The 21,547-nt window shown below is 26.2% G+C and overlaps 1 protein-coding gene across 1 annotated transcript in view; it reads left to right on the plus strand.

Moving 5' to 3' along the window:
- The window catches only part of LOC100198206 (ATP-dependent DNA helicase DDX11), a 53,782-nt gene extending 32,600 nt beyond the window's left edge, over window positions 1–21,182 (plus strand). The window contains exons 19-28 of the mRNA XM_065813932.1: window positions 527–639; window positions 748–820; window positions 916–1,019; window positions 1,103–1,252; window positions 1,621–1,687; window positions 7,375–7,462; window positions 10,559–10,646; window positions 10,730–10,790; window positions 19,542–19,696; window positions 21,077–21,182. Of these exons, the coding sequence (XP_065670004.1) occupies window positions 527–639; window positions 748–820; window positions 916–1,019; window positions 1,103–1,252; window positions 1,621–1,687; window positions 7,375–7,462; window positions 10,559–10,646; window positions 10,730–10,790; window positions 19,542–19,696; window positions 21,077–21,106 (929 nt within the window). The 3' untranslated portion in view covers window positions 21,107–21,182. The remainder of the gene's footprint in view (window positions 1–526; window positions 640–747; window positions 821–915; window positions 1,020–1,102; window positions 1,253–1,620; window positions 1,688–7,374; window positions 7,463–10,558; window positions 10,647–10,729; window positions 10,791–19,541; window positions 19,697–21,076) is intronic.
- Window positions 21,183–21,547: the final 365 nt, after the last annotated feature.

Raw genomic sequence — 21,547 nt, forward strand, 5'->3', positions numbered from 1 at the left:
TTTTTTTTGTCCTCTAAATGAATAGCATCCAACTAAATAATTTTTAATGTTTTAAATGTCTAAAAAAGTCTACAGTAATTGTCTTGTGAAGTATCAATTTGTCTCCAACTCCCAGAGAAAAAAAAACATGTAGATTTTGTTTTAGAAGCTTGGAACATTAAATTTAAAAACATTAAATTTATTTGGAACATTAAAGAATCAAAAAGCAGTAACAGTAGTAACAACAACAGTAACAAAAAACATTGAAGGTTTCAAGGCAAATATCTATATTGTCTCATTTCAATGAGGCAAGTGTAGATATTTGCCTCATTGAAATGATTTAATAGTCTGGTAGATATATTTCCAAAGAAAACGTTTTTTGCAAATTGAATTAAAAAATATACTATTAGTTAAAGTTCATAAGTGATTTATAATTCATATTGGTGGAAATATTAACGTTAGATAATTTTTTGAGGCAATGGTGTTTCAATATTCAGTGATTGAAATAGCTTTTATAAGATTTGAAAAAAAAAACTTTTATATTTAGAAGTTCCCAATAAATCTTCTATTAAGTTTCTCATGCTTAATCCAGCAGTACACTTTAATGACATAATAAAAGATTGTAAATCTCTCATTTTGGCAGGTGGAACTATGGCACCAGTAAGTTATGGTTTTTAATTTACATGCAATAAGTGTAATAAGTTAAAATATTTAATATTATTTAAGTTTTTGGTAAACTATTTTTGTTGGAAAAACTTTGTTTTTCAGGTTGGTGAGATTAAAGACTTATTGTTTTACACCTCTGGTATTCCTTCATCACGAATTACAGAGTTTTCATGTGGTTAGTGTTGTGTAATTATATGTTTGTATCTCCAATTATTGATAAAAATTAATTGAAAATGTATTAATATATTAAAAGTACTAATGTACCTTTAGGTCATGTAATTCCATCAAGTAATTTACTTGTGTTAGCTTTACAAAAAGGTCCTTCTTCAATAGACATGAGTTTTACTTACCAGAGTAGAAACAATTTTGATTTGGTATTTTTTTTTAATTTGATTTGAATATAATCATGTGACTGATAAAGTTATAATTTGAGTTATGCAGGTTTTATGTTTTGTAGATTGATGAGCTAGGTCGTTTGTTAGTTAATATTTGTTCTGTTGTTCCTGGTGGCATTGTTTGTTTTTTTCCTTCATACGAATATGAAGAATTTGTTTACAAACGATGGATTAATACTTCATTATTTAATAAAATTGATAGCAAAAAAAAGGTAAATTTTCTAAAATAATAATTGCGTATTTTTTACATATATTTTGTTAATGAAGATAGTAATGTTGGAATTAATATTTATTAATGTTGGAAAATAAGAATAATAATTACGGCTGGAATATATATATATATATATATATATGTATATACATTTATACATATATATTTATATATATATATATATATATATTTATGTATATATTTATATATTTAAATAAGGGTGAAATATAAGGATAGTATATATGGGTATAAGTGGTAAAAAATATGGTTATTTAAAAAAATTAGAATAGAAAAAATAATAAATTGTAGGATGATTAGTTTTATTTTTTTATTTTAAATTTGTGTTTCAAATATTTTTCTTTTTAACAGGTGTTTCGAGAACCAAAGTCTGCCATGCTATGTGATCAAGTGTTATCTGAATATACAAATATGATAAAGTTAAGTATCTTTATATCTTAAGTATCTTTATTAAAAGATTGAAGTGATTGCAAAAGGAATCATATCAATCAATTTTATTTTATAAAATAATAAATATTTATCTAATAAATATATTTATAAACAACATAAAAAAAGAAAGCCTGGTTCCACACACTAAATGTGTTTTGTGTGTGGAATTTATTTATACTTTACAAATTACTTATTGAAAATTATAAATGTAAGAATAAATAATAATTAGGTTAAGAAATGCTTTAAGAACAATATTCATGTTAAAAGTAATTATCAAATAAACAAGAAAAACTGAAAGAAAAGTAAAAAAGAAAAACAAAAAATAAATTAATTAATTAAAGAGCCCGTATTTACGAGAGCCACACTATCTACGTATATTATACAAAGTATGTATTGAAAAATATGAAAATAAAATATATAACAATTTGTAATAAAGTAATATTTAAATAAAGAACAAAAAATAAAAAATAAAAGAGTACTTAATTTACAGAAACCGTAATATTTATGTATATTTTAAAACCAATTTGAATAAAAGTAATAATAGTTAAAAAAAAAAAAATCTCAGATTAATGTGTCGCTAATGTGTTTTGTGTGTTACACATTACAACAAAATGATGAATTTTAAAAATTAGCTTATAAAAATCGTAGTTTCATAACTCGCTTATTTTAATGAATTTATGAAATATTTTTTTAAGTTAATAAACATCTAAACAAGACAAATCGAATAAAGTAAAAAAAACATTATATGAACTATTTTAATCTTGAAAGATTTCAATTTGAAATCTATTACAACTAAATTAACAAAAAAATAGAAAAGTATAACTTTGATTTGTAACAAAAAATTAAAAAACACTATTTTGTGCAGAATTTTATGTAGATTATCTTAATTAAAAAAAAAAATGAATAGAAAATGAATAGGCTTGAATAAAAAAAATGAATAGGCTTGAATAGAAAAGATGTATTGATTGTTGTTGAAAATTATTTAAAAGAATCAAATCAAACTAGTTTATTTAGACAGCAAACTGGCTAGAAATCGCTACTTCAGTTTTATGAATAAATATTATAAAGAAATTTGCCCAAGAAAAGTAAGTTGCACGCGAGCTATTAAAGCAGTGGCTACACAGCCAGCTATAATTGACAATTGGTTTAAAAATTAGCAGCAGCAAATAATAAACATAATTTAGGCAATAAGTTGTTTCATATATTAAATTGTGATGAGTCTGGTTTGCAATTTGATCAAGGCAAAGTTGAAATTATTTGTAGAAAAAGAACAAAAATCCTAAAAAGCTAGCACCATCAAATGAAAAGCAAATGACGACAATCTTGACTTGTGATGTTTTCAGCAGTTATTTACCTTATCAAGCATTTTATAAAAGCCAACATATTATGATAGACTGGTGCAAAGGTATTGTCAAGAATGTTTATTATAACAGTAGTTTAAAGTATCAAAGAAAAGCTTTGATACTTTGAATAATGCCATTCAACAAGTTGGATAAGATATAAATAAAACAATATTAAATATGCTCAGAGATGAATTGACACTAACTCTTAATAAAAAAAGTTCAAAAAGATGAGAGAATAAAGCTACTAGCTAATTACAATATGACTTCAGCAGTTGCCATAGCTTTCGATGAAGCTGAACAAGCAACAAAAAAGCAAAAGTCAGACAAACAAACTGCAAAGAAATTGGCTAGAGGAAAAAAAAATGATTGCCACTGCTACTCAAAAAGCAGAAAATGCACAGAAAAGAGAAGGAAAACAATGCTGAAGCAAAGTCATTTTTTTGTTGTTGTATGTATGTATGTATGTATGTATATATATATATATGTATATATATATATATATATATATATATATATATATATATATATATATATATATATTTATATATAAATATCTATCTATATATAAATATATATATATATATATATATATATATATATATATATATATATATATATATATATATATATATATATATATATATATATATATATATGAATTTGTTGATGCGTATCAAAAGTCTCAAGCAATCAAAGTATGCATAAAAAAAAACTGACAAAAGTAAAAAGGGCTGTTAAAAGAAACTTGAAAATGTAGAATTGCAGATTTAAGAATTTGTAAGTAACATAGTATCAGATAAGTCAGATGATGAAGGTTTTATTACTGAAAACTGTTATCATATTCATTTTGTCATTAACTAAAAGACAAAAAATAGTGCTTTTAACAAAATTATATGTAACTCTTGAAACTATATTTATAGGAATGAACTTTGATACCACAGCAAGTAATACAGTATGTTGTATAGCACTGTGTATGATACAGATAATACAGTGAAGCTTGTCAGCTGTTCAAGAATGCAGAGAAAAACAAGAACTGGTTGACAACGTGGTATTTAAATGTGAATCAAAATGACTTACCATCCAGTGTTACAAATTTTTTTGGGGGGTTTTAGATAGATAAAATATTATTCTCCTTGAAATTTCTTTAAATTGACATACTTTTGAAGAAATAGTTTGAAAAACTATTTCTTCAAAGTATGTCAATTTAAAGAAATTTCAAAGAGAATAATATTTCATCTATTTAAAACTCAAAAAAAAATTTTATTTTATGTTAAAATGCCTTTAGTTTTATAATTATTATAATAATATTTGCAAAATTTTTAGATAATATCTTTGAGACCAAGATTAACATATTTTTTTGTGATTATTATTATTAATTAGTGACCTTGTTATTAGTTATTACTTTGAATTAGTATCTTGGAGGTTTCTTTTATTCTTTTAGTTATTTTTTAAATTATAAAGTAAGTTACCAGTATAACCCATTAGGCACAAGGCGTATTTTAAACGTCTAAAATATGTATTAATGCGCTTTAATACGTGTTTTAGACGTTATAAACACGTCTTGTGCTACTAGGAATACATAGTATTACTTATGTCAAAATCAATTTTTCAATGTGGGGTGAACTTTTTTCAAAAGGTATGCAAATAATAGTTTATTTTGTGCTTTTTAGGTAAAAGTTCATCAAACTACAGTACAGGGGTATGGGGTTGAAAAAATGGCATAACCCTAATATATACATATATATATATATATATATATATATATATATATATATATATATATATATATATATATATATATATATATATATATATATATATATATATATATATATATATATATATATATATATATATATATATATATATATATATATATAAACAACATGACTATATATATATATATATGTATATATATATATATATATATATATATATATATATATATATATATATATATAGTCATGGTAGTTATAAAGTTTCTTCCATAAACTGTAGTTTTAAAGAGAGCGCTAATAAACCAGACCAGAAAAAGTTTAAAAACTTAAATTTTTTTTCTTTTTCAAATGATAGATTGCTTGCCCAAACTAAACTCTCAGTCTATGTAGCGGCACTTCTTTGTAGCAGCAGGCTGTAAGATAGTTAATGTAGTAACACTCACTTGCAGCAGGCTATAAGATAGTAGATTTAGAGACTTTTTTTTACCATAAAATTCTTTTTCGACTACGAGATAAGGATAAAACACTGTCAAATCGTCCAAATTATTCCAGTGATTGACAACTCTTGTAACTTACTGTAGTTACCATACCCAAAATGCATAACTTTACATTTATCAACATTCAGTTTTATGAGCCAAGTTTCTGTCCAAATTACAATTGCATTTATTTCTCTTTGCAATTTTTGGGAATCTTCTTCATTTGATATCTTTGCTATTAATTTACTGTCATCAGCATAAAGCTTACAGGAATAATAATTTAAGACATTTGAAAGATTGTTTATGTAGATTATAAACATCAATGGTCCAAGCACACTTCTTTGTGGTACGCTGCTGGTGAGATTGGCCCAATTTGAAATGCTGTCTCTAAGCACAACACGTTGTTGCCTGTTTTATAGAAAGTTTAATATCCACTTTAATAATTTTCCATTTATACCATAAGCTTGTGGTTTTTGTGGTTTTCGAATGGCTTGGCAAAATCTAAGAAAACTACATCAGTCTACTGTTTTTTCAAGAGTATTGTCGTGACTTCATCTAATGTTTCCAATAAATTAGTAGCACAACCTTTATTGTGAACAAATCTGTGTTATTGTTTGGCTATGAGTTTGTTTAAGTAGAGATGATTCATGACTGTGTCTTTTATAATTCTCTCCAAAACCTTACATGGAATTGAAGTCAAGGAAACTGGGTATTAATTTACTACATAAACTTTTTATGATACTCTCAATGTAACAGTGTCACATGAGACACTGTTACATTAAGAGTATCATAAAAAGTGGCTTGGAAAATTTTAAGTGACATACTTTTAGTGCCAAGGGTGAACTCCATCGACCCCTGGAGCTTTGGTAATGTCTAAGTTGAATAGAGGTTTACTAATATCTTTAATGGACAGTATTGGAATCATTATATTTGCAGATGTACAATTCTCAAAATGTGGCGCCATTACTTCATTTGATTCCTCTACTAATACAGATTTAAAATATAAAATAAAAATATTGCTAATGTCTGTTCTAGAGTTTGATACTGAGCCATCTGGATTAATCATATTGCTTATTGACTTTGATGCTGTTTGCTTCAGTTTCACATAACCATTTAATCTCTTTTTATTTGATTTATCATTATTTAGGTACATGCTGCCCATGATGATTTTTCTTCTTAAACAAATGAACCAGAATTAATGGATGGGGCACTGCCAGGTGCCTGAGCTGAATGTCACTTAAGCGGGTGCATACAAAAATAATTTTTACTGTTTGGTTAAGAAAATTTATTCAATATTCAGAGGCCAAAATAAGCTCTCCAATTCTACACATATTAGATGGACATTAATCTCACACTAGAAGTATTTAATTGATTAGCATTGTGAGAGAGAATGGTGTAATTCTTCTGTGTTTGCCTTCTTATTGCATAATGACAATCCCATAAACGGTTTTTAAAAAGCAGGCATATGGTTAGTTAATAAAAATGTTTTTTCTAAAGCAGACTTTCTGGCAGCAGAAAGTATTAACTTTATTGTTACAAATACTGAAGCTAATATATTATTGAAACTAATAACTTTATTGAGCAGCAGAAATTAATTATAATAATTAAATATTAATTTCATTAAAACAAACACTGTTGCTAATACATGTGACATGGCTGGCACTAGCCATCTCTGTACTTCTGTCAGCCATCCATCTGTAAGTACTAGTCACCCAATTGTAACTACAAACCAAATATCTGCTTTTAGCAGCATATGTTGTTGTTACATTGTATACCTCATTTTGCGCCTACCATGGGGCAAAATGAGGTATACAATGTAACAATAACATATGGTTTTTTTTCAAAGATTTTCAAATGTTAAATTTTTTTTTTTTTAATTTTGTCAGATAAAAGTTTGCATTGTTTTTTGTCAATATAAAAAAAAATATTTTCATTATAATTATTTTTCCAGTTGTTTGACGACTTTTTCTTAAGTACCCCATTATACCCCAGTTTCCCCTATAATTTATATATAATTTTATAAATAATTAAATGTATATATGAATATGGAATTTATATGAACACTTTTAAATATATCAAAACAAGATAAATGAAATGTTAAGTATGTTTATATAGAAATCAAATTCAATATATTTATATAGAAATCACAGTCTGGTGGGGCAGTTCTTCTTAGTGTGGTTGGTGGAAAAATGAGTGAAGGAATAAATTTTTCTGATGATCTGGGTCGGTAAGAGTTATTATTTTATGTAGTATATTAATACATTTGTATATATATTAATATATATATATATATATATATTTGTTTAAAAACAATTTTTGTGTATAACAAAGTTGGTGAAATATATGGATATTCTAATGTCTTTTGTTTATAAATGGAAAAATAAATTAATGTTCTATATATGGATTGCAGAAAATGTCTCAAGTACTGTTGAACATGAAAGACTACTTTTGAAGTTATTGGTTTAGGGGTTGTCCATAAATTATGTCACGCAGTTTTTGACATTTTCAGAATTAGTGCACATTTTTTTAATTAATGCTTAGAATTAATGCACAATTAATGCAATGTTTTTTTAATGTCTTTTTGTTGCTGCACACTTTTTGTACACTAACTAAATAAAGTTCTTACCGTATAAAACCAAAACGCAGAACGTGCACTGCACATAGACTGTTACAGCCGTAACAGTCTGTTAACAGGCTGTAACTACTCCGTTATCGGAGTGTACACATTGACTAAGTAAGATTTAAGCGTAGTTGATTTTACAATCAATATTTAGATATATCAACTGAGGGTTTTGGTTTGATCAGATACTCTTTTAATTAAAAGAAAGTCTTCTCTATATTTAAAAAAAAAAATGTTGGGTCACCCCTCCCCTTAAGCGTGACATAATTTATAGACGACCCCTTATGTTATAAAATCAAGTATATTAAATTGATTATGATTGTTTTTCTTTGGGAGAAAACAAATAATTGTTCTTATTAAAATCAAGCTTATATGATACAATGTCACAAATGGTGTCCTAGAAGGAACCGTAATATATGCAAATTAACAAAAGTTATTGCAATAGTAGGTGAAATAAGTGATTGTGAAAAATTAATAAAAGATTCAATAAATATAAATAAATTCATATAAATATATATATATATATATATATATATATATATATATATATATATATATATATATATATATATATATATATATATATATATATATATATATATATATATATATATAAGAAAACAATAAATAATATCAATTCTCTGATTACAAATAATAATTTATTATAAGAAATTTTTGATGGATTATGGTTGCATAATGATTAATGGATATTATCAGCATCATCAGCTCATAAAATTATGCACAATTTTTTTCAATTTAGTTAAAAACAGTTATAAATTAACTGGTGTTATCGAATGCGTTATTGAATGAGCAATCAAATGATTGAATGCGTTATTGAATGAGCAATCGAATTAAACTAAAAAATTAAAATTGTTAAAACAGTTTAAAATATTATTTGTATAAAGTAAATTCATATTATTTGATTATTTCATATTATTATACAAGTAAGAGTTTATTTTAATACACTCTTATCTGCGAACACTAAAGTCATGTATATATATATATGTGTGTGTGTGTGTGTGTGTGTGTGTGTGTGTGTGTGTGTGTGTGTGTGTGTGTATATATATGTATATAACATTATGTAGTTATTTTTATAGTATATAGTTCCTAGTGGTGGTAAATTTTAATTAATTTAATTAAAAAAATTAATTTCTTTAAATTAATTAAAATAATAAAAAAAAGATAATTAATTTAATTAATTTTTTTTTTTACTTTTGTAATAATAAATTTAAACAAAATCTTTGCTTTATTTAAACAAAAACTTACTATTAAACTTGCTTGCAGCAGCAGGCTATAAGGTATTTTAGTATGACGTCAGAGTGCTTATCTAAACATTCAGTCATAGTTATATATAAATATATATATATATATATGTGTCTGTGTGTGTCTGTGTGTATGTATGCATAAATACTATAGGACAAAATCTAAATAAACATGTGCTTAACACCATAAATTTGGGTGTAATTTCTAAATTTATTTTAATATAATATAATTCTGATTTTAATTTCTAAAGACTTAAAATAGAAACTTTAAGTCAAATTGAATAAAGCAAAAATTTAATTAACTTAAAATGTAAATAATTAAGAATTTTTATAGGCAATTATTAATAGCTAAAATGACTATTGATCTAATAGAGAATGCTGTAACAGACAATCAATCTGAATAACCTGCAAAGGATATGATATAATTACACACATTTATACTTGTTTTACTCAATTTAATTTATAAGTAATTTACAATTTCGAATAAAATTCAGTTATTTGATTATAAGGATATTAATAAGTTTTGCTTTGAAATTGTTTAATCTGTGCAAAACAAAATTTTTGTCAAGTTTATTTTAGTAATTTTAACCACATTTAGTCACCACACTCTTTGAGAAAAATAGAGTTTAAGTTCCTGTAGGACACAAATCTTAAATGTACTAATCACAGATGTTGGAAGATGTGTTAAAGTCTGTTATAAAATCATAAAAAATCTTGTACATTTTAATAAAATCTTAATTATATACATGCAGTTTTAACTGATGCATCTGCTCTTAAGTAAAATCATCTACAATGGCTTTGAGTGTTCAATATACATAAAAGTTACAATTTTCAGGAACCAACTTAGTAATTAGTCCTTAGTCGTCTTCTAAACTATTTCAAGCATAATAGAGACTACTGGCTGGCACAGCTGACTTGAAGTGTTATATCACTAATAAACTATATAGTATTTTTTACCATTTTTTGGTTGAAATATTTGAATTAGCTTTATTAGTACTATATTATGCTAATACAATTACTTCAGATCCAAGTATAAAATGATACTAAAATCACTTTCATAGTCTATTTAGGATAGTTCTGCCATCTCAACTATTTCGTTTTGTGTGCTTTTGTTTAATGTTGGTATTTTCAGTATGTATAATTTTACATTTAGACTTCAAATTCAGTCTCATTAAATATGTAAGCAATCAACAAGCAGATCAATATTAATAGTTGTTAAATTTTATCTTGTATAAGTTACTGTTGCTAGTTTTTTTGTATCATTCACTGGTGTTGGATACTGGAGTTCAGTTGAATGGAATGAATAGTAATTAATTAATAGTAGACAGTAATTAATTAATAAACATAGTTAAATAACTATTAATAAATTAAATATAAAATAGTAGTTAATCGTCAAAAAAAAAAAAAAGTTTATTTTTACCTTTAGTTTATATTTGTTTAGATGCATAGTAATGATTGGTCTACCTTACCCAAATGTAAATTCACCAGAGTTGAAGGAAAAAATGCAGTTTCTTAGCCGCACAATAAGTGTAAAATATTTTAATAGTTTTATTTTGTTAATTTTCTGTTTTTAATTGGTTTATATTTTAAAAAATCCTCTTTTTTTTTACAGCCAACTGCTGGAAAAGAGCATCTTGAAAATATATGCATGAAAGCAGTTAACCAGTCTATAGGTTATAATTTCATATTTTGTAGTATTTAAAAAAAATATTATTCTTATGTTTATTTTAATTTTTTACTTTTTTATTTTTATTGAATTTTTTAAAAGAAAATTGCTTAACTACTATATATAAAATGACATAAAAAATTTTTAGAACTGCATTAAAGATTTTCAAAATAATTTGCTTTTTCCCAGACTTATTGCTAGATAAAGCTTCGATGGTGTCTGAAATTTTATTTTAAACCTCAATTTTTATCTCAAACTTGTTTTTGAAATAGTAATAATAAATGAAAAGTACAGAATAACTTAAATCATAAATAAAAATTTACCTTTTTTTTGAATAACGTTTACAATATTTAAACAGACAATATGCTGTAAAACTTTTTTTTTCCTTAATTTTTCTTTAAATTTCTTTTTTTTTTATGTATACTTTTTTCATTACATTTTTTTCTCACATAGAGTTTTAATTGACTCAACATGAGTTGCATAAATGTTGATCTAAGGTTGCTAAAATAGTCAATTAAGACCAAAATTGACCCAACCCATTTTTATAATGCGAAAATAAAACGAAGAAATTCATAATAAATTTTATGTTAAAATATATATAAAAATATATATAAAATATATTTTGCTTATATAAATTTTAAATACATTACAAGTATTAATATTTATAGGTGTTTAGAAGTAAATAAATTAAAAGAACAATTGAGAAAGATACAAATGATAAATATTTAATTGAATGTTCAAAGTATTCACCTTTTTTTATTGTGCCGTTGCATTCTATCCAGATACCATATCATTAGCCACTCTCATTCTGGTATTACAGTGACTCTGTAATCTACTTTTTTAGGCTTTCAAAACTTTTATTATCAGATGTTTGTGGTTGTTTCAATTGTTTTTTCATGTATGACATCATGTATACTCTAGATTTAATGCCTCAGTCAGCTTTAAGGTAGTTGTAAGAGGTACGATGATTTGGGGATCCTGATGATGAAGAAGTATAAGATAATAGTTTTAAAGAGATCAAACTGAGAAATCAGAAGCACCTAAAGGTGAATATGGTCAATAATTAAAGATCATTTTAAAAAGTTCCTTGATTTTTCCATGACTTTTAATCAAAATTAAGGTACTCCATGACTTATTCCATGATAAGATAAAATAATTTCATGGTTTCCATGACCATGAATAATTTAAATTTTATAAGAAATCATTCATTTGTCAGGAAACTAGGTTTGAATTCACCGACTATTCTCTTATGTGCTTTTGTTTAGCACTATTTCACTCTATCGCCTTTCTCTTTGTTCTATATTGCTCTCCTTCATCTCAAGACTCTCTTCGATGTTATTTCTGATCAAATTGACCAAGCCCTCATGTATGAAGGTTAATTTATATGACTGAATTTTTCAAAGCACTTAAGGTTTTTAATTAGTGCTTGGATGGTGATGCTGCAAAACATGGTTAGGTTTTTACACAAAACAGAATAATATGTTAAACAAACTTAATATATTTGCCTCATGATCAGTCAAATTTGAGGCCAGAAGAGGAATAAGTTTAATGAATTGATTGCCTTGGACATCCAATTAATTTGATGAATTGCTCCAGGTTCCACCAGATGGATGCCTCAAGGTAATATTTCACCATAAACATGTCACTAAAACTGTCCTTCAACTTTGCCATTACATTATCTCTATATTTTATTCTGCTACATCAAATTGATCAACAATTCAATAATAGATTATCAGGAGTTTGACCAACAGCAAATGAGAATGAAGCTAAAGAAAAGACTACATTTTGATTGCTAATTTTTATTCTATCAAGAGCTGCTGCATCTTGTGAAATAATGATGTTCTTTTGATGAGGTTGTTTAGATTTTGGTGTCATGATGGTGTCATTGTCAGTCTCAGAGGTTTTTTCTTAAAACCTGAAACTGTTTTAATGATGTGTGCACTTTCATGTATGGTTTAGCAATAGATTTTTAACTGGTGAAAAAAATACTGTGAAGTCTGCTTTCTTGATGGAAGCCTTGCCCTATTAATTGAATCATTAGCAAATCCAACTAGATAAATCTCTGTATTAGATCTAGTTAATGGCTTTGAACATACCATAATCTGCAAATAGTTATAAATATTGTAAACAAAATCAAAATTGGCGACTGGTAAAAGTTAGGTTATAATGAATATTAAAGTTTGGCCAATTTTCTTGGACCTTGGTAGATTAGATTGAGAGTTGGTTTTAGCCTGTTGCGTAAGGTTTTCCTTATTAAATATTTTTTAAATATTTAGTGTTGACATTTAACAGTTAAATATATATCACTGATTAATGATTAAATAATAACCTGTGAGAATATAATAGATTTTTAATAGATTTATTATTTCTGATGCTAGATTATGAAGAATAGATTATTTTTGGATTCTTTTTTATTAATTTGTATATAAATATAAAGATAATATAATCTATATATAATATAATCTATAAAGATAAATATAAAGATAATGGATTTGATGAGGATAAAAACAATGTAATTAATATTTTCAATAAAATTTATTCAAATATTAATATTAAATACATTATCAAGTAAAAATACAAGCAAATCAAAAAGCAAAAAGATAAAAGCTATCTTTTTTTTATTATCTTTAAAAATTTTAATGAACCAAATTAATAAAAGTGAAATTTGTTAAATCATTTACAGGTAGACGGGCCCCAAAAACCACATGATTTTTTCTTTTGCTGTATCTTTTGTACAAAACAAATAATTTAACTTTATTTTGCTTTTTTATATGCTTTTATATGGTAAAAGTTCTTCTCAGGGGTTTAGAAGTATTTTGGTATTTTTTGTTTGCTTTTTTTTTTCAGTAAAGTTTTGCTATATTTTAGTAGGGGACCTCAAAAACCGCATGGCTTAAATTGTTTATAACTTTTATAAAATTAGTTGCAACTTTCCAATTTTTTGAAATAGCTTGTTATATTAAAATCATATGGTAGTTTGATGGCAAACTTATATTTTAGGGAAGTACCTAAAGCGCTACAAAAACCACGTGCTTGGGACCCCAAAAACCACATAAATTATATTATTTTTAACAAAAATATAAGTGATATTACAAAAATTCATGATTTAAAGTAAATTTGTAGTAGTTGTAAATATCTTTTTGATGATAATGAATTTATATAGAGATTTTATTTTACGCTCCTGCTTAGAGGATAGTTTTAGTTCAGTTTGCAGTATGTGAATTTGCGATATTATTTTATTTGTAAGCAAATAAATAAACATGAGTAACAGCAACAAAAAATTCAAAACTCGCTTGCAAATTAAGTCAATAAATCCAAGTTCTAATGCTGAAGCACTAATTAAAAGAAAAGCTATATTAGAAAAAAACAAACAACTTGAAGCTGGTGTTCAATGGTGTAGGGAAAACAATGTAAGAGGACATGCTGCAATTAAAACAAGACAATATCCACTTATTAAAGATCATGAAACAATAAACCATAGACTTGATGGGAAAATAGTCAATGGTCTTGAAAGACAGTACTGTGCAATTCTCTTGGAGGAAGAAGAGTTGTCAATTGTTTCATACATTAAGAATAAAAATCAAGCAATGCAAGACATAAACAAAGCAGAACTAACAAAACTTGTCCTTAATGTTCTGAAAGTTAGACAATACACAAATAAAAGATTGTAAGGTGACAGAAAATTCATAGCATTATCTGCAAATGCAAAAAATGCTTTGACAAAAAACAAGTATTTATGTTTCTTATATATATATTTTAAAGGGTAGTAATAGTCAACATGTGAAGATATAAAGAGATTGCTTGTAGTTTCAGGAGTTGAAGCTTTGTAAGAGAAGCTTTTTTAGTTAATTTTTTATTTTTGTTTTAAACACAGGTTAGGTAAATCGTTTTGGGTGCGCTTTAAAGCTAAGAATCCAAGCTTAGCACTCAAGCGACAAGGAAATGTATCAATAAATAAAGCTCTCAATTGCACGAGGGAAATGGCATGTTTCCACCTTGGTATGAGTAAACATTTTTTTATTATATTTCATAGTATACACTAGCTTCATTTAAAATTTAACCCAGAGCTACACCTTTTTATTAGTTTATGTATTGCTACTGTACATTCATGAAAAATAGTTCTACCAAAACTGAGTTACTAATTGATTTTCATGGTTGCCTTTAGACGCTCTTGCAGAAGAATTAATTGAGACTGGCATTATGACTGAAGCAGCACTAAAGGGGACAGTAGTTTGGTCTGGAAATATTGATACACGCAGAATATTCAATCACGACGAAACACCACAGCTCATCAATTTTGGTGTTGATGGTACTCCTGCTGGTCTTGTTTTTGCTGCAAAAGGGGAAACATGTTGTAAAATGATCAGAGAGAACCGTGAATGTGTCACCATACATCCTCTAGTATCATTTTCAGGTAGTTATTCCTTATCACTTTTTTGATAAATATTTATAATATGGATTGAATAGATGATATGTATTATCTTTCTTTGTAATTGTAGGAAACCTTTGTGACTGTCAAGTACTCTTTGGTACCGTTGGAGTAACTAATCAAATGGCTCCAAAGGAAGCTGTGGTAAATATTCCGCATCTTCTGATAACAACTTGCAACCATGGTGTATCTGATCACAATTCGTTATTAGATATGTACAAAGAGTTTGATGAATATCTTACTGAATAAAAAGTGGCACGACCAGTAGTTTTGCTTTCTGATGGGTATTGTTCAGGCTTTAATTTTGATGTCTTAAAGTTTTTACAATCAAAAAACATACGTATGTTCTTAACTCCACCAGATACCACTGGTGTGACACAGCTTTTAGACCAACTCAACAAAACCTTCATCATGAGTATCGTGGTATGAAAGAAAACATTTTTACTGATTTTAATTCACTAAATAAAGAAGCTTTTATGATGATTTTAGGACGTATTTGGAACAACTGGGCCCCAAGACAACCTATAATCAAAGCTGCAAGATGTGTAGGAGTAACTTCCACATCATTAAACGTCAATGACATGCAACAGGACAAGTTTGCACGAGCTGCTTTATGTATTGATTTTCCAAAAAGTGTTACACCCAGTACAACATCTCCTAAAAGATATACTATTAAATCTCCTGATAAAAGAAAAAATTCAGCTCAGTATTGGAAAGAAAAGTTTGAGCGTTCTCAAGAGCTTATTCAAGAGCTTATTCAAGAGCTGAGCGAAAAAAGCATTCAACATGAAGAAATTCCTGGCTTACTGACAGTACAGAAAGTTAAGCCGAAAGTTTCCAAACTTACTACAAGGGTAACACAGGTTCACGGATCAATGAATGGAAAAAATGTGTAGGACTTAATGAATGTAATTCAAGATAATAAAAATCAAGAAATAAAAGATAAGGAAGAAAAAAGATAGAACAAAGAAAAATAAAAAGAAGCATTTTTATGGTGTAAAAATGAATGCAACTGTGGAGAAGGTGTGTGCCATGCCATAAAGCTACAGCAATGCTCTTCTTGCCACAATGTACAAAAATCTGCCTGTGGAAAGTTATCTTGTAAAGTGGATGGAAAAAAACCAATAATGTTTTGAGCTGCTGCAGTAACCAACAACTCACTCAAACGTACTGTTATTGAGCATGAAAGTGATGAAGATACTAGAAGTTAGAAGGATACACCAAGAAAGTGATCTTACAGTGATAAGGAGATAACTCCATTATCCTTAGTCAATTAGTTGATCAACTATTAAAGAGTCAATAGTTTCAAAGATGTATAAAAACACTTTTAAATTGTCTTAAAGACTAATAGAGCATCATTTCAATTTTTTTTATACAAATAACCAGTCAAAAAGTAAATTTACTTGATTGTTCATAGAAAAATAAATGTTAATAGAAAAAAGTAAAACTCCATTTTAATATTGAGTTTTTGATCCATGTATATATTTTTTTTTTTAGTAAGGGACCCCAAAGACCACACAGAAACACTACTTTAGTTAAGATAAAATATTTTAGCAACTGTCTTTTACATTTATTTTCTTTTGTTTTTTTTGTAAAAGTATGACTTAAATCTTTACAAAAAACACTACTTTGCAAACTTAAATGAAAATTTCAAGTATTTATGGACTATAATGTCAAAATGTTATAAAATTGAAAAAAAAATTTTTTTATTGTTTTTAGTATAATTTTCAAAAATTTATGCTAATTTTGTTATTTTTAATAGTTTCTTTTCAAAAAACTATCTTATCAAATAAAAAATCTATTTTGCTGCTTGATAAGGTTTTATCTATGAGTTACAGGTACTAATGTGAGCATGTGGCTTTTGTGGTCCATGAGTTTTTGGGGCCCACCTACCTGTATAGTATTAAAAGACATTAATTTTTTTTTAGTATAATCAATTCAAACCTTACTAAATCAAAACAAAATAAAGCAAAACTCTTAAGAAAAGAATGTTGCCAAATGAACACTGGAAAAAAAAAAAAAAGGAATGAAGATTACTTCTTCAGTATCAGATATGATCAAGTAGTGAAATTCACTGTATAGCAATCACCAAAAAACTGGGAAACAAAGTCAAAAACTTACTGATAGGTAATTTGAAAAACGCAAAATTTAAAAAAAGCTTTTAATATATAAGTAAATTTTTTAAATATATCATTTGTTTTAAATCAAAACAAATTGGGTTAATAAGATGATTATCATCAAATATAAAAAAACTACAAATTCAGAATAATGAAGTAATGAAAATGTTTTTTCCATGTTGGTGAAATAAAATAAATGATACATTAAAATGTAAACATGAATTTATTTCTGAAATAATCTTTGCATCTGAAATAATCACATTTTCGCATCTTATCTAGAGATTTTTTAAATTTTTTATTAGACTTTTTATTAGTGAAACATAGTTTAATAAAATGTTATTAAACAATGCTCTTGATTACAATATTTTTCACAAAAACCGATTAGGCAAATAAGGAAGGGGAGTATGCATATATGTCAAAGAAAATTAAAAATCTTTTTATGAAACTGATACAATGCCTAATGTTGACAGCATAGAGCAAATTTGGACATACTTGTATATTGGTAATAAAAAGATACTATGTCGATGCATTTACAAGCTAGGTACAAGTGATTATTAATCTAATCAGAAAATAATATATTTAAACAAAAAAAGTTACAATCTATTGGTTAAAAGGAAGTATTCAGGTCTATTGATTGGTTATAAATATTCAGGTCTATTGATATGCATAGATTTTAGCAGCTGTTTAAATAGCTAGAGCAAATAAAAAATGAACTTTAGAAATAATTTACACTGGAAGAGTTAAAAAAAATTTAACTTTGTACAATAAAGGTACTTATAATGGCTTTTTAAATATGTCTAATAGCTATGGTTGGCATTTAGAATTCATGCAAGAAATTTGTCAACATTTATAATATTGACAAATTAAGGTCTTAAATTTTTTATTCCAATAATTACTAACGGAAATGTTATAATTAAAGCACCTAGGATAAACTCTAGTAAAATATATATATATATATATTTTTAGTATCTCCAGTTTCCAATATAAAAAACAGATGAACTTTGCTTTGAGAGTAACTGAAAAGTCATTGGTTTTATTTAGTTTTTTAAAAAGGTCACCCACCATGACCCTTGATTACACACTGGCTTCCATATATCAGTGAATTTTTTATCTTCAAAAGTATACCAACCTGGGTCTCAAAAGAACCAGAATTTCATAGAGATTTCAGAATTAATAATGGTCTTAAATAAAAATAATAATAGTCTTAAATAAAAATGAGTTGTCTTAATTTAAAATTTTAAAAAACAACAATTTTTTACTAAATCTTGAAAAGGTCGTTTTTCATAATATTTTGTTTGCAATATTTTTTTTTTAATGTTTCAGTAGAAAAAATTATGAATTTTAAAATCACTATAAAATTCTGGTTCTTTTGAGACCCAGGTTGATAAACTTTTAAAGAAAAAAAAATTCACTGATATATGGGAGCCAGTGTGTAATCAAGGGTCATAGTGGGTGACCTTTTTCAAAAATTAAATAAAACCAATGACCTTTCAGTTACTTTCAAACCAAAGTGCATCTGTTTTTTATATTGGAAACTGGAGATACCAAAAATTTACCAAAAAGTTACATCCCTAATGTACATATACATATATATATATATAAAATAGTAACAATAGTAAATACAAATTTAATAATAATACTAATCAGAGCTGTGTGTTAGTAAGGCTTAATCCACACGTTTGCTAAACGTGGATTCTCCATTTGGATGTAAAGTTAGAAAAGTTTTTTCTAACAAAAAAACATAGTTTAATTTAGCCTATATTCAACTTAAGAATGAATCTACACTCCTTTAGATCAAGTAAATAAACTAGTTGAACCTGATTCTCAGTATACATTACACAATTTTAAAAATTTATATAAAGTTCAAAGTATTAGTTTTTTTATTGGTTTTCAGGTCAATCATTTTAAATATTCAACCAACTCAGGCATTCCACCATTCTCTGATATAAAACTTCTCTAGTTTCTGGGTCATACGTGTGGGAGGTAACATTAGCGCCTAAATATTTTAGTAGTGCCCAGTTCTGATAATAATGTTGCAAAAAAAAAGTCAGAAGAAGCACCCCAGAGTTGTTCAAAGTAAATTTTATATAATTACCCTCCAAATACAGTTTTAACCCCAATATATTTACGATATATCTTTTTTTCCCTTATCAGTTCTCAATGTTTTGCAATTTTGCATAAATTTTTTGTATACATGTTTTTGCAAATTTAGGTCGTTCAATTCGTCATAAAAACGATTATGCTAGTATAATTTTGATAGACCAGCGTTACTCACGAAATTCAGTGATAAACAAATTGCCATCTTGGATAAAATCTCAGCTGCAAACTCATCAAAGATTTGGTCCTGCGCTTGCTTCAATTAGCAAGGTAGCTTTGTAATAATGTCAATTTTATAATTTAATTTTTTTTCTTAACTATTTACAAGTATAACACCAATTAATAAATCTCAAATGTCAATATAATAATAAAAAAAAAAAGTTCACTTAAAATCTAAATAATGTCTGAGTTAAGAGAAGGTTGTGAAAATGTTTTTGTCTTAAGAATGGCGTTAAACATCACTGAAAACATCATACTGAAATAGCTAGAGTATATACATATTTTAGAAAGCATTGATAACACTTTCACCTAATAACTTTTTCTGACAATCTTATACTTTAATAAAAGCTTCTGTTTGGTAAAAGGTTATCTATGTAATTTCGATAATTTTTTTAAGTATTTTAAATTATGAATACTTTTTTGTTTGAAGTCAAAATATTTTTAAATCAATCTTTATAACATTAAATACTTGTCTATAGTATTAATTTACTTCTTTTTGATGTTGTGACCAAACTGGCACAGCAAACTCAAGAAGTGATCGAATTAAATGAATGTTTTTTTTCATTTTGTTTTTTTTATAATTTGGTTGTTTTAATTCAACAACAAAAAAAACTTTGATTTAATAATTTGTGAGTAAAATAATGATATCAAAATAATTTAGTTAAATTACATCTAATATAAATTTATTTTTGTATTTATTTTAACTATAATAATAAAATAAAATAAAAACATACAATAACTGAGAGCAAGGTCACTCACAATTGCTTATACAGTCACCTGTTTTTATCACAGAAAAAATTAAAACATTTTTTTTAATTATCTTTAAAATAAGATTAAAAATAGTTCGAAATTTGAAATTACTAACTCTTTTTATATGTCATGTGGCGCTTGATTTTGTTGTGTAGATATCAAGATACCAAGACCTTTTTCATTAATAACAACACCAAACATCATATGCATCTAATTTTGCCTCTATACTTTTCAATCAACATAGATAATTTATTTTATAAGCATCTTAAATGTATTCATACAAATGTTGTGACCTTATACATTGACAAGTTTTCTGAATAAGTAACATTAGTCGAAACTACAGACCCACATAATATATTTATAATGTAACTCCAAACTATTAAGAATATGTATACATATATGGATATATACATACATACATACATACATACATACATACATACATACATGCATTCATACATACATACATACATACATACATACATACATACATACATACATACATACATACATACATACATACATACATGCATTCATACATACATACATACATACATACATACATACATACATACATACATACATACATACATACATACATACATACATACATACATACATACATACATACATACAAACCTAAGTTTATGCTTAAACTAAACTCTTTTATTTTTCTTTCAGTTTTTCGCTGGTAAAAGAATTGTTCTATAATGGAGCGGTTTTGTAGCATTTCTTATTAAAGAACTGTATTTTGTATTTTACTATGTTTCTTATAGAAAGCGGCAAACTAGGTCATTTTTATTTAACATTTTATCACGCTTAAATTAGTGTTTAATCGACATTTTTTGTGACTCTGATAGTAAAATACTTTATTTCACCGTTGAAAAAACGTAATTAAGGAACGCGTTAGCCCTATTGAATTACTGTAAGGGTTTGAAAAGTTGTCTTGCTGCAAAAACGTTTTTCATAAATATATTTGCACCAAATTTTATTTTTTTATTATTAACTTGGCATAGAGATGGTGTGTTGTGTCAATGATGTATCGTGTCAATGATGTGTTGTGTCAACGATGTGTCGACTTAAATTAAAGGGCTTTTATAATAATTTACAAAATAATTAGTTTTTAAAACTAGCTTAGCAACTAATCTCAAC

The sequence above is a fragment of the Hydra vulgaris genome, chromosome 12 (genome assembly GCF_038396675.1).
Source record: "Hydra vulgaris chromosome 12, alternate assembly HydraT2T_AEP".
Lineage (NCBI taxonomy): Eukaryota > Metazoa > Cnidaria > Hydrozoa > Anthoathecata > Hydridae > Hydra > Hydra vulgaris.